The sequence below is a fragment of the Histoplasma capsulatum genome (genome assembly GCF_000150115.1).
Source record: "Histoplasma capsulatum G186AR genomic scaffold supercont2.5, whole genome shotgun sequence".
In the NCBI taxonomy this organism is placed as follows: Eukaryota; Fungi; Ascomycota; class Eurotiomycetes; order Onygenales; family Ajellomycetaceae; genus Histoplasma; species Histoplasma capsulatum.
In genome coordinates this window covers 412,896-438,424 of record NW_025544805.1, presented here as the reverse complement: position 1 = coordinate 438,424, position 25,529 = coordinate 412,896, and the positions used below count along the sequence as shown (strand labels likewise).

Here is a 25,529-nt window from a genome sequence, read left to right as displayed (position 1 = left end):
ATAACAACCGAAACACAACCAGAGCACGAATACTCTAGTTGGATCAGGACTGCTGGACACAGATCTGGGTTTGTTGTGATGAGGGAGAAAAAAGGAGAAGAGAAATGGAAGTTCTCAAGATATTTTTTTCTTTTTGTAGCTTGTGGAGTGAGGGACGCTAGACCCGTTTTGGTTCGGACCGGATTTTGGTGAAGTTCCGGAGTTGGGAGAACTTTGTATCGTATAAGAGATGTACGGTTTGTTGTCAAAGTTGACAAGCTGTATTAGATATCTCTTTGTGCCACGTTTTGTCCGTATATCCCACCAAAAAAAAAAGCGTATCTTTCGATTTTCTTTAAGCAGTTATGGCAGATGCTCTGTCTATTGAGCAGAATAATAAGATCCGAGTCGCTCTTGGCCTGAAACCTCTTCCAGTCCCCGGCGCCACTGATAACAACAACGATGGGCCCGTTTTCAAGCCATCAAGAGATGGCAACGATTCGGATTCCTCGGGTGACGAACCAGCAAGCACGTTAGAATCGCGGCAGGCACAGGGATACGACAACTGGAAGAAATACCAAGATGAAGCTGAGGCGAAGAAGAAGCGCCAGGAGAAACTGGACGCTATTAAGCGGGCCCGTGAAAAAGCTCAGAAACTGGTGAAGCTCGAAGGCAAGGGGCTTGGCGAGCTCGATTCCGAGGAGGCTGCTTTGGATACCAAAACTTGGCTGAAGCAGCAGAAGAAGCGGCAGCGGAAGGTCGAGAAGGAGCGCGCAAAGAGGCTCGCAGAGGAACTTGCCGAGAGGGAGCGGATTGCGGAATATACTGCTAAGGATCTGGCGGGCGTGAGGGTTGGGCATGAGCTAGGTGATTTCGAAGCGGGAGGGGAGCAGATTCTTACGCTTAAGGATACCACGATCGATGAAAATGAGGAGGAAGGCGATGAGTTGGAGAATATCGATTTACGAGACCGGGAGCGGCTCAACGAGAGATTGGCTTTGAAGAAAAAGAAGCCGGTGTATGATCCTAATGATTTCGATGGATCTGGTTCCGGTTCTATTCTGGAGCAATATGACGAGGAGATCGACGGGAAGAAGAGGAAACGGTTTACATTGGATGCTAAAGTTATAAATGAGGAAGAGCGGATGGCCAAGCGGCAGGATGTGTCGTCGAAGTTAAAGGCGCAGCCTGTCAACCTCGATATCATGCCCGAAACTACAGCGACGCCATCAGACTACCAGGAAGCGACAGACATTAAAATCAAGAAACCGAAAAAGAAGAAGACGAAATCTACGAGGCGAAAAGCGGTGGATGAGGATGATATCTTCCCAACTATAGAAACTACAGATATTCCTAACGGTGGTACTGGTGTGCAATCCAATGGAGATAATATGGAAGTGGATTCAGTAGCTCCCAGTAATGGACTTTCGACCCGCGCCCCGAGGCAATCAGATAGGGACGTATCTTTCGTTGACGATGAGGATTTGCAAGCATCGCTAGCGGCGCAGAGACGAACTGCATTCAAGAAAAGGAAGAAGGTTCGCCCGGAGGATATCGCAAGACAATTGCGAGATGAGTCGGAACAAGCGCAGAATGGGATGGATTTGGACAATGCGAATGGTGAGGATGACGGTCCTGGTCTGGTTATCGATGAGACATCTGAATTTGTCGCAAACCTGCAGCGCCCCACACTCCCTGATCGTCGCCAGCGCTCAGTCTCACGGCCGAAAGAAGCATCTCCTGAAGTGAAAGAAGAAAGGCACGAAGATGTGGATATGGATATGGAGCGGTCGTATAATGATATTGAAGATGAAGAGGATCTCCAAGAACGCTTGAAGAGAAGCGATACCACGCCAGCTGCTGATATTACCGCTACTGGATTAGAAGAGGAATCGACACTTGACAAGGGTCTCGGTGCTACACTCGCCATGCTTAAGCAACGTGGACTGGTAAAGGAATCAAATGCGGGCGAGCTGAACACCCTCCACCGTGAGCGCCAACGATTCCTACAAGAGAAGCAACGGCGCGAAGCGGAAGCAGAGCGACGCGCTCGACTCCAGCGAGAACGCGACCGTGCCTCGGGCAAGCTGGACCGCATGACCGCTCGGGACCGGGAGGAGTACGCACGGCAGGAAAACAAGCAGCGCGACCAGCTAGAGTCGCGCCAGATGGCCGAGATCTTCAACCGCGAGTATAAGCCGGACGTACAGCTGAAGTATGTGGATGATTTTGGTCGGTTGATGGACCAGAAAGAGGCGTTTAAGCACCTTTCGCACCAGTTCCATGGCAAGGGAAGCGGGAAGATGAAGACGGAAAAGCACCTGAAGAAGATTGAAGAGGAGAAGAAGCGGGAGGCGATGAGTACGTTGGATAGTAGCCAGCATACGGGAATGAATAATGCGATGGGGGCAACAGCGAGGAGGAATCGGCAGGCTGGGGTTCGGCTTGGGTGAGGGGTGTTCCGGTAGACCGATCATGCATGTGTATATAGGTATATTATTACCATCGAGTCGTTATTTATTACGGCGTGATTGTCTAAGATTGCGTCTTTGCTTAAACAAGGAGGTTAGTTACAATGAAAAACATGATGAAGCTGGAGATTGGCAATTCTGCTTGCCCGGCTAGAGTGATATTATTCCCTTATATCCTGCTCTTCACAATTGAGATCGATGGTCATGTTTGTCTTCTTCCTTTCTCCCTCTCACTGGCCACTGTTGCTACTTCTACCGTATCTGAAGTCGCAAGCGGCCTACTTTGGAGGGCATATCTGAATGTAACTGACTCCGGGCACCAGGGCATGGATGTGAAAAGAGACTCTTGTAAAGCTGGCTGCGAATGGGCACAATAATTTATATATCTCTATATAAACATATCATCATTATTCTTCTCCGCCCCTTAGCCGAAACAGCCGTGGAAGATATCATGTTTTTTATCTCAAAAACAAACAGCCGAACTTAAGCCTACCCCTGACATATCGTCGCCAATCACAGCACCCATGCCGTGCATCACAGTATGCAGTATGGAGTACGCAGTGCAGTGCATGTGGATTCTGCAAGCATCAAGCCAGGGATCAATCAACCGCTGCATACACCCCTGGCCATTGGTAGAAGGATTCGGCATTCGATAAGGCGAAGGGGATTTTTGTGCTTTCGGTGAGAAAGAAGCCAAAGGAAAAAGCAATTCTTGAAAGTTGAACTGTAACTGGCTGGCTGAAGATACAAAAGAGTGTTGGCTTTTTTTTTTTTTTTTCACTCCAAATATCGAAGTTCCTTATTATAGAGACAATTGCCATCGTTTGTTTCCACAAGCCAATATAATAATAGTAAATTTTCTCTGACTCACTCCGTATCAACTCCCACCCGTTTTGATATTTCTTGCGGAGTTCTTCGTGGATAATAGATCACTCAATACATTTTCCTCAGCCCGTGTGTCATCTTCCTGCAGTCCGATATCGCCATGTTGTCCACCCTGAGAGTCGCCGGCCAAAAGGCTGCGACTCGTGATGTTGCCCTGCGGATGTTCGCTGCTGGTGCTCGTCCAGCTTCCACCTGGTCCAATGTGCCCCAGGGCCCTCCGGTATGGTGAAATTTTGCCGGTTGGCACCAAGCAAGTCTTCGCTGACCGTGCGTGTCGCTGCTAGGATGCGATTTTGGGCATCACGGAGGCCTTCAAAGCGGACACATTCAAGGACAAGATCAACCTCGGCGTCGGGGCCTACCGTACGTATACTGTATTTCCATTTCGTTTTTGATCCTCCTGTGGATGTTAGATGCTCTACTGGAATCCATTGACTAATCCGAATTCTTTTTTTCCCTTTGCCTAGGTGATGATCAGGGGAAGCCATACGTCCTCCCCTCCGTCCGCGCCGCCGAAGAAAAAGTGATCAATTCGAACCCTGACAAGGAGTACGCTGGCATCACTGGTGTGCCCTCCTTCACCAAAGCCGCCGCCTCTCTTGCATTTGGGCCCTCTAGTCCCGCCATCAAAGAAGACCGTATCGCCATCACCCAAACCATCTCCGGCACCGGCGCTCTACGGATAGGCGGGGCCTTCCTCGAACGTTTCTACCCGCACGGCAAAAAGATCTACATCCCCACCCCCAGCTGGGCGAACCATGCCGCTGTCTTCAAGGACTCCGGTCTGCAGGTCGAGAAGTATCGCTATTACAACAAGGACACCATCGGCCTCGACTTCGAGGGCATGATTGCCGATATCCAAGCTGCGCCTGCCAACAGTGTCTTCTTGCTGCACGCCTGCGCACATAACCCCACGGGCATTGACCCGACCCAAGCGCAGTGGCGCCAGATTAGCGATGTGATGAAGGCCAAGGGGCACTTTGCTTTTTTCGATATGGCCTACCAGGGCTTTGCGAGTGGGGATACAGACCGCGATGCGTATGCGCTCCGTCATTTCCTGGCTGAGGGGCATGGAGTTGTGCTTTGCCAAAGCTTTGCGAAGAATATGGTAAGCCTCGGAGCACACATGCCCCAAGAAGAGGGATCCTATCTATCTTTCCCTGGAGGCCGGGGTCCTGGTGGAGAGGTCCGGCTAAAATTTTTTAAAGCTGTTGCTAAAGTCATCTCTGTTCTCCTGTTAGGGACTATACGGCGAACGAGTCGGCACATTCTCCGTCGTCTGCGAGTCTGCTGAGGAGAAGAAGCGTGTTGATTCGCAGATCAAGATCCTCGTCCGCCCCCTGTACTCCAATCCGCCCATCCATGGCGCCCGCATTGCCTCGACGATCCTCAATGATCCTAAGCTCAACCAGCAGTGGCTTGGAGAAGTGAAGGGCATGGCTGATCGCATTATCAAAATGCGTGCACTCCTTAAGGAGAACCTCGAGGCGCTGGGCAGCAAGCATGATTGGAGCCATATTACTAGCCAGGTATGTTGTTCCCACTCTTTTCTTTTCTTTTCTTTTTTGCTGGTTGTATGCTATAAGCGGCTGCAAGGCTGACAATCGCACTATTAAACCAAACGGTATAGATCGGAATGTTCGCATACACAGGCTTGAAACCCGAGCAGATGGAAAAGCTTGCTAAGGAGGTACGTTTCCATACGTGGATATCATATCCGTCTCTCAGATCATCTTCCCCCACAGAGCCCCTTCTTCTCTCTGGGAAGCACAACTAACGTATCCCCGCTGTTCCCCCTTATATAGCACTCCGTCTATGCTACCAAGGACGGCCGAATCTCCGTTGCTGGCATCACCAGCGCCAATGTCAAGAGACTGGCCGAGTCCATCTACAAGGTCACCGGATAGAAACGAGGCTTTAAATTAAACATGATGATAATTTATACATTGTTTCCTGCTGTTGTTTCTGAAATATTTTTGACTGGCCTTGCTTCCAACGGTGTGTACCGTCGCATAAACCTACCCCTCTCAACTGTCCTTTTACTTTCTCTTTCCTTGTTTTATTCATTGCGATTTTGCTTTTCCCCTTTTGTGTGTATTTGTCTGTCGTTTATTATCTCTCTCCCTTTTTTATTTTTGGTTTATCTGCTAGGCCTTGCTTCGTGACGATGTATTAGTACGTTTTGTGTGAAATTCCAGTGTCGACTGCGTATCTTCCAGCAAATTCTTGTCTTTACTCTCATTTGCTTGCTAGAACTTGAACATACGGGACAATGCGAGTACGAATGCGAAAGCGCGTAACACAATTACAAGTTCCGGTTTCATCATGAATTATAACAACCTATATGGGACACATTACATTGCAATCCTGTATATGAACTGGCCACACTGATATGTGCAGTCACCCACTGTGGCATAGAAACACCAGAAATACCGATCTCATTATCCTTTGAATAGCAGCCGTTGTTGTATTTCGGTATGGACAGTTACCATTTATGTTACCGTACTGGCAAATCCCGCCGATGCTGGCTTCTGATTGGCCATATCGGTACCGGCAGGACTTCCACGGTTGAAACAGCGTGGGGACGAGAGGTACCGTGCGGATACCTCTATCTACGGCGTCCTATGGCTGGCCAACAGGGTACCAATGTTGTATTTTTTGCATGTGCAAATACTCCGCAAACCTCGGATTGGACTTCATCATTTCCCCATAGAGTAATAAAATAAAACCATCGTCTCTGTGCTGTTTGCTGCTGTTGAATGATCACACAGAGTCCTCTCATAGCAGAGGCCTTCCCAAAATGCCCTCCTCTGCGGTTTTTCCTGTCGCCCTTCAGAACAAATTGAGGTCCACCAGCAGGTCCACCTCGATCATCTTTTCCTCTGCAAGCCTCAACCTGTACGTATTTATATCCTCTTGAATGATTCCTTCAATTCCACAACTAACGCGCCATCAGAGTTCGCAATCTTGTCTTCTTTCTCTTTATTCTTCGCTTAGTCCGCAGATCCTTCTACACCGTCCGCGGCCATGGCCTCATTGGCACCGTTTACAATGCCTGCTCCTATATGCGCCTCATATTCTACTCTCTCTACCTCCGCACTCCCGGCGTCCGCAGAAAGGTAGACAAACAAGTGTCAACCGCCCTAACAAAGTTGGAAGCCAAGCTCGTTCCGCAGACCCCTGGCATCCTTAAAAACCCTAGCCTGCCTAAACAGGGCTGGAGTCATGGTCACATTCGCGCGGAACTAGATAAACTTGCTGGTATGGAGCATACCAAGTGGGAGGAGGGAAGAGTGAGCGGTGCTGTTTACCATGGCGGGGAGGATTTGATTGGACTGCAGACGACTGCTTTCCACCGGTTTGCCGTTTCTAATCCAATCCATCCTGATGTCTTTCCTGGTGTGAGGAAAATGGAGGCGGAGGTGGTGGCTATGGTGAGTCTTGGAGATGGTTTTTACATTGTCGTTCACTTCTAAGTCTTGATGTATGCGCGTAGGTGCTTGGACTGTTCAATGCGCCGGAAGGCGCTGCAGGTGTGACGACTGGTGGAGGCACTGAGTCGATTCTCATGGCCTGTTTGTCTGCGAGACAGAAAGCTTACGTCGAGCGACGAGTTACGGAGCCAGAGATGTAAGCTCTTCAATTTAACTATTTTCAAAGATCCTCGCGGATTCTTTTTCCTGCTGGGAAAACTAAATCTATTCTAGGATCATTCCCTACACGGCTCATGCGGCTTTCAACAAAGCGAGCCATTATTTTGGAATCAAGCTTCACATGGTCCCTTGTTCCGCTCCCGACTACAAAGTCGACATTCGCGCAGTCCGCCGCCTCATCAACCCAAACACAATCCTCCTCGTTGGCTCGGCGCCAAACTTCCCGCATGGCATAGTCGATGACATCCCAGCCCTCTCCCGCCTCGCCCTCAAGCACAAAATCCCTCTTCACGTCGACTGCTGCCTGGGCTCCTTTGTCATCGCCTTCCTTAAACGCGCCGGCTACCCCTCCCCTTACGAGGAACAAGGCGGCTTCGACTTCCGCCTTCCAGGCGTCACTAGCATCAGCGCTGACACGCACAAATACGGCTTCGCCTCCAAGGGCAGCTCCGTCGTCCTCTATCGCAACCGCGCCCTGCGCAGCTACCAATACTTCATCCTCCCCACCTGGTCTGGCGGCGTCTATGCCTCGCCTTCCATGGCTGGCTCGCGGCCCGGCGCCCTCATCGCCGCCTGCTGGGTCAGCCTCATGGCCTTGGGCGAATCCGGGTACATCGACTGCTGCCACCAGATCATGGCTGCGGCCCGCACGTTCGAACAGGCAATCCGCGAACATCCAGCCCTCTCCACCGCGCTCGCCGTCATAGGCAAGCCCAGTGTCAGCGTCGTCGCGTGGCAATCTGCGACGCCGGAAATCGACATCTACGACATTGCCGACGCGCTATCGGCTAAAGGCTGGCATCTCAATGCGCTCCAAACCCCGCCCGCGATCCATGTGGCGTTCACAGTGCCCACGGCGGCGGCTGTGGAGAAGCTTATTGCGGATCTTGTCGCTGTTGTTGAGCAGGAAAAAGCGAAGGTGGCGGAGCGGAAGAAGCTGGGGCTGAAGGTTGAGAAGGAGAGGGGTGATGCGTCGGCACTGTATGGGGTTGCGGGCAGTATTCCGGACAAGAGCATTGTGAGTAGGCTTGCGGAGGGGTTTTTGGATACGTTGTATCTTGCTTGATTCTTTGAAAAAGAGGAAGAAAAGCAACGAAAGCAAAAATTGTAGGCGGCGTGGGCCATCGCGGAGTTAATTAAGGTATGTGGTGCCAAAGAATGGGGGGGAAGAAACATGAATTGAAGGTTTCAGGGGTTGTATATCAGAGTTGGCGTTTATTTTCTTTTTGTATTTATGTACTCTGTTAACCCCTCCTCTCACTGCTTGAAGAGATCTACGCATGTGCGTCCTATTTCCTGACCTGATGGCTGTGTGTTCATTTTTTTCTGAAAAATATGAAGTTTGTATATATTCCTACGGAGTAATAGTTCGGGTGTTTTTTTATTTTTTCACTTGTTAATTTTCACCCTATAACGGTTTCAATAAAATATACCGCTGTCTCCTTTCTCATAGTGGGAGGTCAGAATTACGCTGGTCTTATCAGGGGGTATGTTTGCCGTGGGGGTATAATAGAAATACAAAATATTTGGTCAAGAATATACATGTATTGGTAATCTTAGCAGCATATCAAACAGTTCGATATCTTGAATTACGTAGCAATGGGAGAATGAAAAGCGGTAGTTCGATCTAATAGTATACAAACATGTACATACATGTACTGTACATACAAAAAGCTGGGGCGGGGTGAGAGTTGGATTGAGGGGATTCGTGAATGTTAGCACTTGCGGCATCCGAAAGGCATGGGAGGAAAATTTCCTGCTTCCGTAAGATCGGGAGCGGGAGTGAGAAGTCTTCATATATGAATGATAGATCGTGGCCGGGATGGAGGAACACGAGATGGGATTTTTCCGCTCTCATGCCCGCGGCCTCGTCAGGTAAAGTAGGTGGTTGTCGTTGTTGTGGACTCGCTCGCATCGCTAATATGGAGCGTTCCTAACCCATTGACCAGCTCCCAAAACGAAACAAACAGAATATCTATACATATAAAAGAAAGGGGAAATAAAACAAACAGCCCTTCCCAAATCACGCCTCTCTCTTCATCTTAAACACCTCCTCTGCGGTCTTCTCCATGTAATATCCCGGATCCGGCTTCCGCTCTAAATGCACCTCCAGCTTCGTCAACGGCTTCTCAACCTCCCGCACCGATACCAGTTCTTTCACCTTCATGATCTGTCCAGCCACGTCAGGTGTTACGGGGTAGAAGACGGTTTGCATGCGCTTTTTGAGACCGAGGGCCATTAAGACACCTGTTGTTCGTCGGGGAAGGCCGATGGCGGAGCGAATGAGGGTGATGCGGAAGTAGGTCATTTCTTATGGTGTGAGAGCGGAGTGGGGGAATTTTTTTTCGAAAAAGCATGCAGGAAGTTGAGCAGGCGGGCGTATGGTTGTTTGTGTGTGGGCGCGCGTGCTGCTGTGTGTATATGGATTTTGTGTTACTCGTAGGTCTGTCACATAGCAACCGTTATGGTTCTGGCCGAGGACCAGGAGGTAAAAAAGGCGGGTTTGCTTGTCGGTGTGTTGCCCCCCCTCTTACCCTGAGTCAAAGCGCTGTCCTTCAATTTCTCCTCCTTTCACACGCAACAGAGTACGTCGCTCCAACTTTGATTCTCCAGTGTGAAGTTGGCGTGTCCGTTTCGCTCACTTGCAAGTCGCTGCAACTTAGCTTTCCCCAGAGAACCCAGTTCGCTTCTTGTTCGTTTCACAGCTATTTCACGCCTTTCTATCCCCAAGCCTAGTCAAACTCAAGGACTTTGTTCCACAGGTATGACACAAGCGGGATTCCAAGTCCTTCGCTACCAGCACTGATAAATCAACCCAAGCAACCCCAGACAGAGCGAGATTATCCGAACCCGGTTGCTTTTTACAACAGATACACTGCTGCGATGATTCAAACAAATGCGGGATTTCTTTTTCACCTTGTGTATTTCACAATTCCCCGGCAGAATTGATCTGTTTCAACGTGCGTGAGTCCCTCTCTTACCAATTGCCTTGTTGATATTAAAACCAACGCTGTCTCGGGCCACAAAACGAAATATTCCCCGAATCGTCGGACAATCGTTACTCCGAGGCCATGCCGGGCCGCCAAAAATTACCGCCAAATGTGGCTGGTGACTTGGCCTCATCCGGCAGGTTTTTCCGCGCCAGCATGTGTCAGGACGCCACATTTACTGTGGCGCAGCGGGCCGCCGCAATCGAGCAACATATCAAGAGTAATAAGGGCAAAGAGCCAACTGTCCCGGCTAAACAGGGCAGTGAAAAACTGCAGGATGGGGCGACTGAGAACGAAACGCCCTTGACGGGAGCAAATGCGGAACCGGAGAATATATCGTCAAATGTCTCGTCGATTGATTCTGAAACTCCGACGCTAGAGTCCTTGACCCCTGATATCGGGGCTAACCAACCTCTTCGTACGACTCCTGCTACTACTATTACCACTCCTATCCCCAGTGCAACCTCCTCCTCTACATTGCCGGTTCTCAGTCTACAATCCTCTCCGTCAAAGTCTACACTGTCACGCTTAGTAGCCATTGCGACTGTGAAACGCTGGCCAAGTCCGTCCTTTGAACCACCCGCCGCAATTGATGCCTCCAACTCGAACCCTGTGTCGTCCGCCCTTGCATTTGCAAATGCGCCGTCCCCTACAGACACAAAACCCATAGCCGATTCGACGCCATATTCGCTTTCTTTATTACGGCCGAGGCCTGAACCCGATCCCCCTGCGTTGTTTCCTGCACCGAGTCAAGCCCCAGGACGCAACTCCACGCCAAAACTGCCCCATAAACCGAACATGGTGTTTCAGAAACCAAAAGCGATGGTAGATGACAGTAACATCGATGGCGGGGTTGCTATGCCCCGCCTAGAAGATCTTCTGCGTCACCCGGAAGATTTAGATAAGATTCCGGCTCTGAAGGCCGAATATTCGAGAAAAAAGGCGGCGGTGGATGCACAGCTTCGGGAAGGATTGAGGGACCAACTTGAAACCGTGCAACGGAGCATAAGCCAGCTTACCGAGGGTCAACGGCATGTTTTGAAAACCAGAGATGAACTGCAGGGTATAGATAAACTATGTGCAGAGTCTCAAGGAACTGTTGGGGATTTCTCGCAAATAGACAAGTTGGCTAGGATACAGCGGAATTTCGAAGCTACGATAATGATGAAGAAGGGGCTGGAGAGCTTCCATAACGATCTTACCGAAGTCGAGCGGCTGTTGAGAGAGGATGACCAGGATCTTGAAAATCAACCGAATTTGCTCAATGCTCATATGGCCATTACCAGGCTAAGGGATTTCAGAGACGAAGCCATGGATCAAATTCGGAAAGCGCGGGATAGCAGTAACGAGGCAACTTTGGTTGAATGGTTTCAGAGGCTTGATTCTGTGATAGAGTGGTTCGATGATCACGTTGGAACTGCAATTATGAACCTTATCCCATTGGTACAGACAGACAACCGGAGTATGGTAGTCCGGCTGGCTCTGATTGTTATGAACGAAGAGAAGAACGATTCCAAGGTTCGGGCTTTGCAGGAAGCCCAAAAGGACCACAAGGCACTGGCGAGCCGGTTCAAGTCTATGAACCTTGGCCCTAAGACCGTCAGGGGCTATAAAGAGAACTTTCTCAAGAGTATCGAGCTTTATGCGCAGACTCAGTTTGAGAAGTCTAAGGAGACTTTCCTTGACGATCCAGAGAAGCTAGAGAAGAGCTTTAAGTGGTTCTTCAACGATTTGTTTACTGTGAAACAGGGCATGCAGTCTCTTATGCCGAAGAAGTGGAAGATATACAAGGTCTACACAAATATCTATCACCGAATGATGCATGACTGGCTCATCGAGTTCGTCGATGATCCTGAGCTCCCCACGGCTAATATGCTTGCAATCATACATTGGTCTGAGAAGTACTATAAGAAAATGGCGAAGCTGGGTTGGAAACAATCAGACCTTGTTCCCAACGTTCTGGATGACCGTGAGGGTGAGCTTGTCCGGGATTGGCGGAACCTCATTATCAAAACGTTGGATGAGTGGATGGAGCGGATGTTTGCAACTGACAAGAAATCATTCCTTGAACGAGATATGGATGCTTTGGATACTAATTCGGAAGGATACTTCCGTACAAAGACGCTTGGAGATATGTGGCGAATGATCCACGAGCAGCTCATGGCCGCAAGCTATTCTGATCGAACAGATGTCACGGAGGGGGTTATAGACGCCATGTTCCGCGCTCTGAAGACTCGACAAACCACCTGGCAAACCGTCCTTGACGAAGAATGCGCACGCTACAAAAACCCCACTACAGATCAGTCCGAGGGACTGCAGCAGCTTCAAGACTGGCTCATCGCAGTTGCCAACGACCAAATTGCCTGTATCGACGACCATGACGAAGCCTCGGGCCAACTGGGCTACCTCTCGCGCTTCAACCGTGACTTCGAACCGCTTGTCACGCCCAAATACCTCTCATCTCGTGCCACTATGGAGCTCGACAGCCTGCGTGATGGCTATGTTGATCTCAGCACACATTGCATAAGCCTCTTCATCGACCTAATCTTCACAGTTGACTTCCGCACCACGCTGCCGGACTTCTTCACGCCGAAATGGTATGGCGAGTTTGCTGTCAAGCGCATGATCTCTACCTTTGAAGACTACATGTCCGACTATAGCGCCGTGCTTCACTCAAGTCTCACGGATATTCTCATTGAGGAGCTTTCCGACGAGCTGCTCGTGCGCTACTTGTCCGCTATCCGCAACAAGGGCGCCAAGCTGCGCCGCCAAGACCCCTTCACGGATAAGTTTAAAGACGACGTCTTGACCGTGTTCGGGTTTTTCCAGAAATTCCCAGACGCGTTTGCTGCTACGATTAAGGATCGATGGCGGGTGGTTGATTGGCTTGTTAGGCTACTGGAGGCCGAAAAGGCGGCGGGAGTTGTGGCTGTCTATGAGGCTTTTAAAACCGAATATTGGGATTTGCAGCTGTCGTGGGTAGAGGCGGTATTGAGGAGTCGAGATGATTTCGAGAGGTCGATGGTCAGCGCTGTGAAGGCTAAAGCTGCGGAATTATACGTGGAACGTGGGGTGGAAACGATTATGGGCAAAGTACGATGATTTTTGTGTCCCTTGTTGGGAGGAATATTCCCACTTTTTATCACTCTTATCATTCATACTCTCTAATTCAAGGGGCAACGTGGCTCTTTTCGGCTGCACAAAGTACAATTTCTGTGGAATTCTTTCCTCCTTATCCTTTGCAAGTCCTTTCTTAAGCTGTCTTCAGGTATATATACCAAGGGATTGGATAGGCGCTCTTTGGGGAGCATTTTTCAATAACATCTTTTTCTCTTTGCCTCTCACTGTTTATAAACAATTGATTATACCATATGTTCTAGCCGATATCATCGCTTCATATCACTCCACCCTATTCCATCCACATATGTATTGACATATATATACATTGCTTTTAAGTTTTCGCCCAAATGGCATAGTTCCCGCCACATATCACCGTATAACAAGATCCATACTGCTTAATGTAGCTTAACACCCCCATCATCCGACCGATCCCCATTATCTCCATCTCCATCCCCTGCCACCCGCGGCGCAAATACCAAACTTTCCTCCGCAATACTAACATAGGCCTCACCCAGCAACTGCCCACCGTTCGCACCATCATCAGATACCGGCTTTGCGCCCATCTCGCAAATACAAACACGATCAATGGGAATATTCCTCGCCCAGACAAAGGGCCCCTTCTCCCTTCTCTCCCTCTTACTCTCTTTCTGCTTTTCCAGCACTTCATCCTCCTCCTTGTCCTCCCCCTCCCCCTCCCCTTCAACTTCCAACGATAAGGCATGGTTCTTACCGTATGCACGCTCCTGATCCCAGCTATCTAAGTCGGTGTTCGGGAATTCATAATCGCCAAATTCCATCAGAAGCGGCCGCGCGTCGAACTTGAACGGTTCCTTGCGCTTCCCATCCCGCTGCTTGCGACGGGGTAGATAGACCGTATTGGCGATAGTGGCGTGTAGGAGGAGCGGACGTGGTTTTCGGGCATTTCGATCCGACGGCAATGAGGGTGCTTCGGCTTGAGTGGACAAGGAGGCTGCACCGATGTTGCTGTTCTTATCATCGTTGTCGCCATGGCCTCCCTCGAGGCCTTCAGAATCCGATCCATCTGCATGTACCTTATTACCACTGATCCTACCGGCTTGGTTCTTGGACCTAGGAGAGTTTTTGATCATCTCCTGCTCTATAAAACCAGCCTCGATAAATTTATTCCGCAAACTGACGCAGAATTGGTAGAGGCGGGATGTGTTATCGACGGGCTGCGCGTGAAGAATTGTGGCAGCCCTCGCTTTGGGAAGCGCATGTAGGGATTTTAAATCAATTATAAGCGGCTGTGGTGCCGTATCAGCAGCGATGGCATTTGATATACCACTTTCGCCGGCCGTTACAGCCCTCGCCTGAGCCTCCACATCTCGCAACATCGATTCAAGATCCAATGAGTGAAAGAATGCCAGCGCTCCCTCTAGGCGCTCTTTGGTAGGCAGACTCATGACCCCAAGGGTCAGGTGCAAAGTGCCTAGTGGCCTCAGCGCTCCATTAGGGAAAAGGGGTGTGTGAGGGAGCTGAGCTGAAGCTGCTACAAGAGCGGAGACAGGGGGAGGTACGAGTGGGATGGAATCCCGGAATTCTGCCAGGGATGAGACTAGCTGTGGAATGGAGATTGAGTTTACCAATGGCAGGCAGAGGAAATGGGTTAAACGTGGTCTGCTAGTGATGTTCCGCATCTGCTGAGGTGGTTTCGCCCCGCCCCCGAGTGTGCTTTTGGGTGCCATGATACAGCTGTGGAGATGGAAGGCGGAACAGCGATTGAAGAGGCAGGAGATGCTGTTTAGTATATTCTTAAAGTCTCCTGATAGGTGACGCTTGCTCATGTATGTAGATCTGGTAAATCGAGTTTCTGAGTCGCCTCTGTATATACATGTAGTATATGGGATTAGAGCCGCCCCTGTGTATTGAAAAGGGCGATGTAAGTTCGGCCACGCGGGTCTCTGGGGTAGTTTCTAAGAGATAACAATTAGGGAAGAGACAGGGAGCAGTCCCAAAGAAATGTACAGATTTACATACATATTCCGTGCGAATTTATATGGAGCTTGACTGTCCCTTCCCTTTCTCAGCTGCGTGGTCCTCGTTGTACGGGACTAACTACGATTGAATAAATAGTAGATGCTACAGGAATGGGAAATTCAAATAGAATAAATCTTCCCACAAACACACGCACTTAACATGTGGTAATTCCAAAAGGTGATGAAGATAGCTGCTCTTGTTGCTGTTGTTGCTGTTGTTGCTGCTGATGTCAAGTCGATGGAAGTTTGTGGCGTCATGACCGCGCATCTCGAACATCACACCACTCCGACACATATCAGACCACTCCGCTCATTGCATCCATCCGCCACGGTACAATTTTCACATCCACCCCGCGCTCACCCTTACATGAGCTTACTACTATAAAAACAAGACAAGATACTCCAATTCCTCTCAATTCTCTCCCCATCGCCATCTTGATCCTCCATCACAATGCTCCCCCGGACAACCTCTCGCGCTACCTCCTCTCTTCTCCGCACCCCAGCGGCCACTATCGCTCTCACTCCGCTCTCCGCTATCGTGGCCTCCGTCACTCCCCGCACCCAATTGCGTTCTTCAAACTTTAGACAACTACGACACGAAAGCTCAGCGAGAGCCTTCTACCGCCAACTACACACCACGCCTTCACTCCGCAAAGGCATCACCCCCCACTCTTCCAACCCCACTCCTCCCAATCCCGAGTCGTCAAATTCAAATATCGCTGGTGGAGCGAACCATGTCACACAGCCAACACCGTTGACAGAGGAGCAGTACCGTGAATATGTGGAGGATTATTTTAACGTGCTCCTGACGAAGGTGGAGCAAATGCAGGAAAACGGGTCCGATGTTGAGGCAGAGTATAGCGTATGTATTTATTCCAACCCGTATATATGTGTGATCCGTTGCATTTTGGGATCCAACATAGCTTATAAACTTAGCATATATCATTCCTATGCCATGTCTTCTCTTTCCCTCCTCTATTTTCTCCCTGGACTGTTCCCAAAACTAAAAATGTTTCAAATTTGTCCAGGCCGGCGTACTTAACATCACAGTCCCAGACGCTGGCGTCTACGTGCTTAACAAGCAGCCTCCCAACAAGCAAATATGGCTCAGCTCGCCCGTCTCAGGGCCCAAACGCTACGATTGGGTTGACCAGGGAGACCACATGGATGAGAAGGAAGGCACACGCGAATTCATCAAGGGCCAGTGGATATATCTGCGCGACGGCTCGAATTTGACCACTCTGCTGAACAAGGAGCTTGGTCTAAGCATGGAGTATGATATCTATGGGGAGAAGGAGGTTTAGGGCTTTGCGATTTGTGGAACTGGTTGCCTGACTTCAGCTGATGTTATGTGGTTGCTGTACTTGTGTTATGATATGAGGCACGAGGGAGGAATAGGCTCCTGGCAATGGAGATGGAGATGGAGTTAGCCATCCATATCGTTGAATTTACGCATGCTGTGGAACCGTGTCCCTGGAAGCGGATTGATTTTGTATTATTTACATACTGTATAGAGCGAGCTATTTCTGTATAGGGTGAATCGAGCGAGAATCAACATTGAAATTCAAAGGGACGATTGATGAAGTGTAACCTGCCCCACACTCCTCGAAATTTAAAAAAAAAAGCCCAACTATCATGGTATATGTCCTAGGAGCTAACTGCCATGGGTTTTTTTATTTGCGTTCCTGCCTCCATGTTCTCTCCCTCAGATACGAACATAACCGGTTTTCGTATGACTAGAAAGAGCGCGGAGAGTATTCTCATAATATATCATGAAGGCCGTAGCGTTGTAAGGCGAATGCTATTACACGCTTCCAATGTAGGAAGAATCGTTCAACCCGGCACCATTTTTCGTCTTCCGCTGCAACATGGGATTTCGTGTGACAGTCACAGAAAAAGAGAACAGGTAACCTGTGTCAGATCAGGTGTTGTTCAAGAACTATCCGTATTTCGTGAGATATCTCTCTTCCGTTGCATGAAGGCTGGATAGTAGGAGCACGCCATTTACCGGACATAGCATAGGATCCCAATGAATCCTATCGTATGTCGACTTCTAGCCTTTTCTTTCGCTATCATCTCCTATCCCTTCTGTCTTCCCTTCCATGATTCCAAGGTTGAGTTTCCCTGCTGGAAATCGGTATAGAATGGGCTCTGTTATGTAATCCCCCCTCTCTCCCCCCCAGCGTAAACGAATATACATGGGTGTGCATTCCGCCCTTTTCAACATTCTCTCCTCATTACCGCTCACGCTTTACGCAGTAATCGCGATAGCACCAGCGCTCGCATCGCTTTCTTTAGGCAGATCATCCTATTGCAATTTCCAAAAACAACACACCGTTAGCGAATAAAGAAATAAATAAAAATAAAACAGCAAACCAAACATTTTCTGCACCCCTCGGCCCCCTCCCTCCCCCTCTTACTCCCCTCTTCTTAATTTCCCAAACAATTTAATCTATTCCATCCTTTCCCCGTTTGGTCGACTTACCAAATCATAAATAACCCTAACCATCAAACTGCAACTGGGACACACCGCGATCTCCTCTCCATCGCGCAGGTCGGCAACGCCGATCTCGAACCGGTCGCCGCAGGGACATGGGTAGTGGTAGATCTGTAATGTGGCGTCGTAGGTCATGTCTTCGATTTCAATTTCGTCGTAGATTGAGAGGGAGTCGGCGTCCGTCATAGTTTTCGGACTATGACTGTGTTGTTTGTCGGTTGAATTTGTTCGAGTGAGGGGAGCGGGGTAGGGAGTAACTTGTATTTGAGGCCTTTTTCCTTGTGTACGGAGGCTGTATTTCGTCTGTTGAGAAGGAAGCAAGGAGAGAAGGTAGTCGTATTTCTAGATGGCTTAAATGCGAATAGAGGCGATCTTTTCTTAGAATAAAAAAACTAGTCATCAGAGTTAGTTGGCAATCAGTCATGGACTTTCAATCTATCTGGATATATTTTGCCGTTGCCAAGAAAATATTTTCTGCCGCGGAAGCGGTGAACAAGCCAAACTCTGCACCACATGGCCAATAAGAAGAAACAAATAGAGAGGTGTATCAAACAGTTCACCCCAAAACTCCAACCCTGAAAAGTGGCCCATTATCAGGCTTCAGGTTCCCAACCTCCTAATCTCCATCTTAACACCCTCAACCTCCTTGACCAGAGCTCCATACCTCCTTGCAATCTCCACCATTGCTCCTGGCTTCCCTGAACCATCACCACCACCACCCTCGTCACCTTTACCTTCCACAACACCTGCAGCTTCTCGTTTTCCCATTTCCCCCATATCCGCCCGCTCGTACGCCTCGAGCTCTAACAACGCCTGTTTCCTCCTCTCCTCCAACCGCAGACGCGTATCGCCCAGATGATCGCGGTAACGCGTCAGCGCAGCTGTGGTTTCCGGCGTGTAGATTGCAGAGAGCATTTCGTGTCTCATGATACTACATATAATAAAAACAAATTTAGCTTTTCCACCCCTTGAACATGTGCGGTTTTAATGCAAAATGAAGAAGAACAAAGTAAAAAAGAAATAGCATACCAAACCTTCCCTTCAACCCCCTCCAACACGACTGCCACATGGTCCGCTCTCGCTTTCACCCCGCGCGCTAAAACGCCGTGCTTGGCCCGCTCAAGGATATGTATCACGCGCTCCATCACTTCCGCATGGGCCGCCAATACAGCTGCGGCCGTGACTGTCATTTTGTTCCGGGCTGTGGGGAGGTCGTGCGATTGGATTGTACGGAGGGTGCGCAAGCGGCTGGAGAGTTGGGATGGGAGGGATATATCGGTTGGGGAGGGTTTGAGGGAGAGGGGGCGGAGACGGTTACTGGGGCGTGGTTGGGTATTTTTGCTCTTGTTGGTTGCGATGCGGGCGGAGGAGGAAAAGGAGGTGGTGTTTGTGGCGGTTTGGTAGTTGTGTCTGTCATTGTTGCTGCTGTTGTTGACAGGGGGTGAGGCGTTGGCGAGGGTTTTTAGATGAGTGAGGTCCGCGGCGAGGATGGCGGTGATGCTAGGGATGAGGGAGGGAATTGCCGAGTGGAACTTTTTCAGATCTGGGGAGAGAAGAGAGAGGAGCTCGGAGGTCTCGTCCGGGGAGATTTGTTTATTTCCGTTCTCTTTATTGTTATTATTGGGGGAGTGTTGAAGGTAGAGAACGATGACAGAAACAAGGTTTCGGAGCTTGAAGTATCAGAAGCCTCAAAAGTGTCAGTCAATGATATAATGTATATATTGGTATTCTCTATGCAAAGGAAAAGATAGCATTGCCATCCCCTTATCCATAAATCTTTCCGAAATAGAGGACTCACCTCGTCATCTAAACTCCCGTTCCCATCCCCTACCGCAACCTGCGCAACCACCCTGGTCAATATCCGCGCTTTCACCGCCCTTCCCAAGTACTTCTTGAGATCCTGTTTTCGAAATCAGTCTATCGTCATCAATGTATACACGCATCTCTCAGAAAATAAGACCCTCCTCATCAGGCCGCCCGACATAAAACTTACAGCCTGCACTGCTCTCCGGGACGGATCGGTGGCATTGGCGCGTGTGGAGCCATCGGGGTTTAAGATGGCCGTTGTCAACTGTTGATGGAGGGCCTTGAACTGGGGATTGTTGCTTAGGATGGCCGGATCGCAGGGCGATATCATGGTCGGCTATGGGATGGCTGGAAGGAGTTGAGTTTTTGCAAGTGATGAATGTTTTGAATCCTGCGTGGAAGTTGTGTCGTTCTCAACGCGCTAGACTCCCTGCTTCATTCAACCTACGTCGCTCAACCACCGCCTCTTTGCGGGAAATGAATTACAGGCTCATAGAACAATATTATTTTTTCAATTCTTATCTGACGAAACATGCCTTCCCGTACATCCTTTAATCACTGGAAAAAAAAGATCTTACGGGATGGGCGGAACAAACCATCTCAGTTCCACTCATGGTAAATAAAAAAATAGAACGACCACGAAGGAGGCGAAATCCGGGGGCTTGTGCTGTGCCCGCGTATTCTGTGTCTCCTTATATTATGGTTCTCATCATCATGTCTCTTGTTGCTGGATGATGGTTTGATGGTAAATACGGAGAACAATGGATAGAAAGAAAAGCAAAGGAATGATCGGATATCAACAATTTCCAATGTGGCTTGCTTCTGAACAAAGCCTAGTTATAACTAACAATCAGCACCTGCAGCGCAATTCAATTCGCCAGGCAAGAGATTGTTCATTTCCAAATCAGGACTTGTTCGTTCGAGTACTGGATGCAAGGCAAGTATCCGTTCATCCACCTCCAAGGCTGTTGGTTCTGAACATTCGCCGTACTGCTTACTTCGTACTTGTTTTCCATGGCTCCTCCCGATTCTTAAACCCTATATCAAGCCCGTTTTATCGTTTCCAATTTCTTTTTCTCCACATTATCAGATGACTTATTGCATATCGCAAGTTTCATGATTCATTCCGTCACTTCAATAATGGCATCATGCCATACGCAACATCCGAACACGGTCTGCCCTTTACCTTCTCGAAAAAGGGCCCTCTCTCATTCGACATTGCCAACAACGAATCACCCGACCCAGGATGTACGCGCTGGGTTCAAAATTAAAGCCCCTAGACGGTCGACGCCGGACTAGCTCCTCGTCCATCTCCACCCTGTCAACTCACCTGATCTTTTGCTTGATTTCGCCGAAAGAATGAATTGCCATGCCATTCAGCCCAGGCTCCATGCCTAGCTGCATTTTCTCAAGGGCCCCCTCACCTCCTATCCCACCCAATCACCGTTCCAATTCCATCCACGTCAACAGACCAAGTTCCAACGTCCACCCCGCAGGGATCAAATCAGATCATATCATCGTCAGATTATGAAAAAAGCAAAACATAACAAGGATTCAATCGAGAAGAGACCTGATCGCGTGCTCACGCTTTCATGCGCGAGAAAAGTAAGTGACTTTATATGTATTAATAATGATGACTTGGGGAGAAGGGGCTGCCAATGGAAATAACTCAGCCAACTATTGAATCTGAATCTGCCTTGCTCTTCAATCAATGCCTCACGGTTTTCTTCAAGCCAGCGGCAAGCCCCGCTCAAGGACCGGCACCGCATGCCTTCAAATATGCCTTGCTTGGCTTTCGCGTGGGGAGCGCATAATGATTCATTGACTTCAGCCTGCGGGGAGGAGGGAGCGTTAGAATCGTTATTGGTGTTAAGTGGAAGGAAGCTGAAGGAGATACAAGGGATTTTCTTGGTGTTATCACACCAATAACCCACCTTTCAGGTCCTTTTACGGAACCCCCCCCGAATGCCCGGGATCCATGTATGTATGCTGTTTCATGGAGTATGGCAAGGTTCTTACTTGCATTGATATCTTGATTGCTAAGTAGCAGGCGCTGATGCAGGGTTGAGGAGGTATATATTTATGGGAAAAATACTAGTTTATTCAGAGAGGACCCTCCAGCAGGGAATGAATGGTGTGTTTGTGCATATACTTGTTTTTAAGTCGGGCGATAGATGATTTATAGTGAAATGTATATATGTTTAGAGAGAGAGGGCGAGAGAAGGAGGGGGAAAGGAGGAAGACAAGCTGGGTAATCTCTTTTTCGAATTCATCAATACCAAAGATGCTTTCAGTATTCAGAACACGTTTGATGCTAGTTCCTCCCATTCCTCGTTTTTTATCGATATAACAGATCCCTCCCACTTCTAGTTGTAGAAAATGTCAGGGTATGGATATCGACTCCTTCCCGAATCCCATACTCCGTATACAGATCGGTAGATAATCAGTTTTGGTCTGGAAAGGTATCACGCCCTCACGTTCTTTTCGACATTGCATATTCCTTTCCACCAATCCGCCCCTCGAGGTTTAGTTCGTCTCGTTAGAGAGAAATAACTATGGCTGCGTAGTCACCAACTTAATACCCTTCAAGAACGGCGGCGTGACCTTTTCAATACGGGATATCGAGACAAACGCCATTCAACATGCACATACCAAGTACACCTAGTATGGTATGTATGTACTACGTATGTACGGGGTAGGAATTACCACCGCGCAGCGCCTAGTAATAAATATATGCGCAAGCTGCTGCAGCTGTCGATCTTGCAGACGAAACTAGTAGTTCTACAAAGCCAGTGAAAGCATCCCAAAAGCAACTCGGATGGCCGAAATCTCACCAATCAAAGATCGGCTGGATCGGTTGAGGCTCCGCTTTTCTATCTCTCTTCTTTTTTTCCCCCTGGCAAAAACAGAAGTGAAGTAAACAAGCTCGCCCCTGTCAATAGAAGGGTGAATATCATGATTAGTATTTACCTTACATACGAGTGCTACCGGCACCACGTTCCCGTAAATGGCAAATAAGTCCGTGGAAGGGGGACGAAGGGATCGGAGAGTTTCCCCCTTTCTTTTGTTTTTACGCCGTAGATCCCACGCTTGGCTGGGCAATATCCACTAACGGATTACTACGAAGCGCTCTCCCTCTGGAATCAGTGGGTTGCTGGACAGAGCCAGTTGAACGCATGTCACACGGCAAAAGCGCCGATGAGCGGGAGGAACCCCTCATAAAGACCCATCAGACACTGAAACTCGCACAGACCGTTTTCAGTCAGTGCCTGGCCATCTCCCGGAGGCGGCCTTGCAAATAAATATACATATACTTATTTATCTATGCAGTTATACGCAACACAGGATCGACGACTAGATATAGATATAACCTCAACAATGCTACAGAACCTTCCCCGCGGACCAATGGCAAGATCACTTCTGCTGTATGTCCTGGGAGGAATCATTATTGTTTGTGATGGATGACCCAATTGTGTGCAAATCCCGTGGTGCTTTTTTCATTTTCGAACTTCCATTCCATTATTTGACTTTTTATCCGACCCCATCCTCTCTCCGATTCCTGTCCTTGAGCTTGATATCCATATCTGATCGACTTGATCAATGCACGCTCCGGCCATCTTTCCATAGACGGGGCATCGTACGAGTACAGTACATTTGCATGCGGATTAGTTAGAAAAAGGTGGGACATCTTTTTTTTTTTTTGGAGCTTCAAAATTGCCATGATTCTTCGGCAAGGGGTAACCAGCTAAGCCATGAAAGCGATTTTCGCTTTACCGAGGAATAAGTTAATGAAGAAAGAAGTGGGATATTATCACCGATGGTTTCCTTATAAAATACACGTTGCTACATCCTGAACCCAGTCGGGCAAGCCTGATAACCCGTCCATTGCTTCAATCCATGTTTCTTCCCACTCTCCTTTCAATTTCCCTGCTATTGAAGATAGACAAGAGAGCTCGGGGTTTTCATGTGAGATCATCTGAGTCTTCGGAACATGTGCAATGACATTATTCTGTTGGATCTTACTCTGGAGAATCAAGCAGGAAGTTAGAGAGAGGTGTTGATATTTAAAATACTTGGACATGGAGCAGGAATGAGGAGCAGGAACCAGCCTCATTATTTCTTTCTTTCTTGTTTTCCCTCACCACATGGGCGGTTGGTTGGGAATTGTTGGTCAGCATTATTGAGCATAACTAAATTGAATGGAACGCTTCCTTTTAAGTGCCATTCGCATGTCTTTCCAATCTCGGGGTTGGTGCGTGTAACAGATTAAGCAACTCATCGGGCGGGGTGCTTCGTCTCCCAACCCAAAACTTTTGCGATGACGGGGATGAGAAGTTCCAACTCTTTCTTGTTGTTCAAGGTTCATTACCAAGCCTGCCTGCGAGAAGCAGTTCATACAGTTTCAAAAAAAAAAAAAGAAAAGGGTTCGGTCTGACAGCCGTGGGACCGACAGGTTCGAGAACCTTTTTTACCCGTTCTGTGACGCCTTTGTGACCCTTCATGTTTCCCGTTGAGAACAAAAACAAATCCCGTTGTATATTTCTGTTTCAGCAACCCAAGAAAAAAATGGCGAGATCAGCGGTGTTATAGTTGTTATAGTTTTCCCATGGTTCTCGGTTTAACTCTAATCAGAAGCGTCCAGGGAGAGTAGATACTAGCACGCCCAGAGAGCGCAATGTGTGTCTATAATTATATATACATGTAAAAAATCAAAACAGAAACAACCAAAAATAAGGAAGTTAAAAAAAAAAGTCAAAATAATCCATCCTTGTGACACAGAAGGTTCGGACGAAGACATGGTTGGTTTGGAAGATACTGGACTGCAGTCTGCTGCGGTGGTGGAGGAGCGCTCCTCGCGAAGCAGCCATTCGCAGCAAGAAAATAAACAAACAAATCAGAGAGGCATCTCATCTTGAGCGAGTTGCGCGATATATCCTGGCCAACGAGCAGCAGATAATTTCAGCCAACAAAAACCTGTCTGCTGTCTGCTGCCCTCTGCTCTCCTTGACGACGCCGCCCAAACAAAAGCAACCCGTCATTCAGCCAAGGATGTAGTCTCCTCTCGCTTCTTCTCTTCTTCTTTCTTCTCTTTTCTTTTGATGCGTTCAGAGTGTCTTCAGTTGAACTTTGATGAAGTTGAAAATGTGGTTACATAAAGCTGTGAACATGGATGGGAAGATAGTTAAGTGGGCCCCAACTTTATCAGCACCCTCCCTGGAGCACCAACTTAAACACACTCAACGACATCACTAATACTGCCTGCAACCAGGGGTAAGTAGTTACAGAGTAACTCAAAGGCTAAATAAAAGAAACGCGGTTGTAAAAACATACAAGGCCCGGTTGTAAAAATGGAGGATGCTGTCATGCAAAACGTCGTTGCTAAACCCATGCGCAACCGCACGCATCTGGCAGTGGAACCAGGGGTATCATGATTCATAGATTCCAGGGTTAAATAGTGCGGTGGAGTCACAGCTCCTTAGCAGGGCCGAGTTATCCACTCGCATGCTCCATCCATAATCTCATCCCAGCCTCTTCCTTTTTTTTCTCCCTCTCTCTTTTTGGGCTTAGGTTTCTTTGCTCTTTCCTTTCTTCTTCCTGGTCGAGAGAGCTTGACACCCAAGAGCTGTAAAGCTGCGAAGACGGGCGGCATTTAGCATTACCACAGTTAAATAATAGGCGACATGTGCGGATATATAGGTGGCTTTTTATAGATATATCGAAACCCTCAAGGTATGGGTGGCGACAACAGCATCCAAAGTTACGTTGTGATGTATTGTGGGTGTATTGCATGTGTATTGCGCAAACAGTCAGGGGAGCTTGGGAGCTGTTGTGGGGCTTGTGCTCGCTGTTCCTAGCCGTACCGAGCATCCTGCGCGGCGTAACTTTGGGTAGTTCACGCTGCCCCGGTTCCACAAATGATGCGCGGCCGGTCTTGGTAAGATACCGTACGATACGCCATCCACCGTTCTGATCCAGCCATGAGCACCGTATCAAACGGAGCCACCCAGCGCCACGAACGGCTGCCAATTGGCCCAGCCGCCGTTCTGTGGAGGTGTCAGGTGTTCCCCTTTTCCGCTGCCCACGGCGCCCAGAGCCCAAACAATACGCGCTGGTACGCAGTCGATACGGGA

At 48.7% G+C, this 25,529-nt stretch overlaps 9 protein-coding genes across 9 annotated transcripts; 6 read left to right on the top strand and 3 right to left on the bottom strand.

The window, feature by feature from the left end:
* Positions 1–344: 344 nt before the first annotated feature.
* On the top strand, positions 345–2,610 carry HCBG_04094 (U4/U6.U5 tri-snRNP-associated protein snu66; the record flags this gene model as incomplete). The annotated part of the gene is made up of 1 exon (XM_045431143.1): positions 345–2,610. The coding sequence occupies one exon, from the start codon at positions 345–347 to the stop codon at positions 2,430–2,432; it is 2,088 nt and encodes a 695-aa protein (XP_045287696.1).
* Positions 2,611–3,434: 824 nt separating this feature from the next.
* On the top strand, positions 3,435–5,663 carry HCBG_04093 (aspartate aminotransferase; the record flags this gene model as incomplete). The annotated part of the gene is made up of 6 exons (XM_045431142.1): positions 3,435–3,555; positions 3,620–3,698; positions 3,803–4,443; positions 4,577–4,864; positions 4,966–5,025; positions 5,141–5,663. 6 exons carry the CDS (start codon positions 3,436–3,438, stop codon positions 5,240–5,242), a joined length of 1,290 nt encoding a protein of 429 aa, XP_045287695.1.
* Positions 5,664–6,135: 472 nt separating this feature from the next.
* HCBG_04092 (sphingosine-1-phosphate lyase) lies at positions 6,136–8,054 on the top strand (the record flags this gene model as incomplete). Its single annotated transcript, XM_045431141.1, has 4 exons — positions 6,136–6,233; positions 6,292–6,769; positions 6,832–6,965; positions 7,043–8,054. 4 exons carry the CDS (start codon positions 6,136–6,138, stop codon positions 8,052–8,054), a joined length of 1,722 nt encoding a protein of 573 aa, XP_045287694.1.
* Positions 8,055–8,597: 543 nt separating this feature from the next.
* On the bottom strand, positions 8,598–9,963 carry HCBG_04091 (mitochondrial 54S ribosomal protein YmL33; the record flags this gene model as incomplete). The annotated part of the gene is made up of 1 exon (XM_045431140.1): positions 8,598–9,963. One exon carries the CDS (start codon positions 9,294–9,296, stop codon positions 9,012–9,014), a length of 285 nt encoding a protein of 94 aa, XP_045287693.1.
* A 96-nt stretch (positions 9,964–10,059) lies between these two features.
* Positions 10,060–13,080, top strand: HCBG_04090 (SNARE-binding exocyst subunit SEC6; the record flags this gene model as incomplete). Its single annotated transcript, XM_045431139.1, has 1 exon — positions 10,060–13,080. One exon carries the CDS (start codon positions 10,060–10,062, stop codon positions 13,078–13,080), a length of 3,021 nt encoding a protein of 1,006 aa, XP_045287692.1.
* Positions 13,081–13,493: 413 nt separating this feature from the next.
* Positions 13,494–15,298, bottom strand: HCBG_04089 (uncharacterized protein; the record flags this gene model as incomplete). The annotated part of the gene is made up of 2 exons (XM_045431138.1): positions 13,494–15,032; positions 15,097–15,298. The coding sequence occupies one exon, from the start codon at positions 14,802–14,804 to the stop codon at positions 13,494–13,496; it is 1,311 nt and encodes a 436-aa protein (XP_045287691.1).
* Positions 15,299–15,546: 248 nt separating this feature from the next.
* HCBG_04088 (mitochondrial iron uptake protein) lies at positions 15,547–16,654 on the top strand (the record flags this gene model as incomplete). The annotated part of the gene is made up of 2 exons (XM_045431137.1): positions 15,547–15,957; positions 16,124–16,654. The coding sequence occupies 2 exons, from the start codon at positions 15,547–15,549 to the stop codon at positions 16,397–16,399; spliced, it is 687 nt and encodes a 228-aa protein (XP_045287690.1).
* Positions 16,655–17,346: 692 nt separating this feature from the next.
* HCBG_04087 (diphthamide biosynthesis protein) lies at positions 17,347–19,729 on the bottom strand (the record flags this gene model as incomplete). The annotated part of the gene is made up of 5 exons (XM_045431136.1): positions 17,347–17,403; positions 17,581–17,884; positions 18,257–18,523; positions 18,622–19,262; positions 19,586–19,729. The coding sequence occupies 5 exons, from the start codon at positions 19,727–19,729 to the stop codon at positions 17,347–17,349; spliced, it is 1,413 nt and encodes a 470-aa protein (XP_045287689.1).
* Positions 19,730–22,040: 2,311 nt separating this feature from the next.
* On the top strand, positions 22,041–23,378 carry HCBG_04086 (uncharacterized protein; the record flags this gene model as incomplete). Its single annotated transcript, XM_045431135.1, has 5 exons — positions 22,041–22,071; positions 22,150–22,254; positions 22,381–22,659; positions 22,729–22,823; positions 23,259–23,378. The coding sequence occupies 5 exons, from the start codon at positions 22,041–22,043 to the stop codon at positions 23,376–23,378; spliced, it is 630 nt and encodes a 209-aa protein (XP_045287688.1).
* Positions 23,379–25,529: the final 2,151 nt, after the last annotated feature.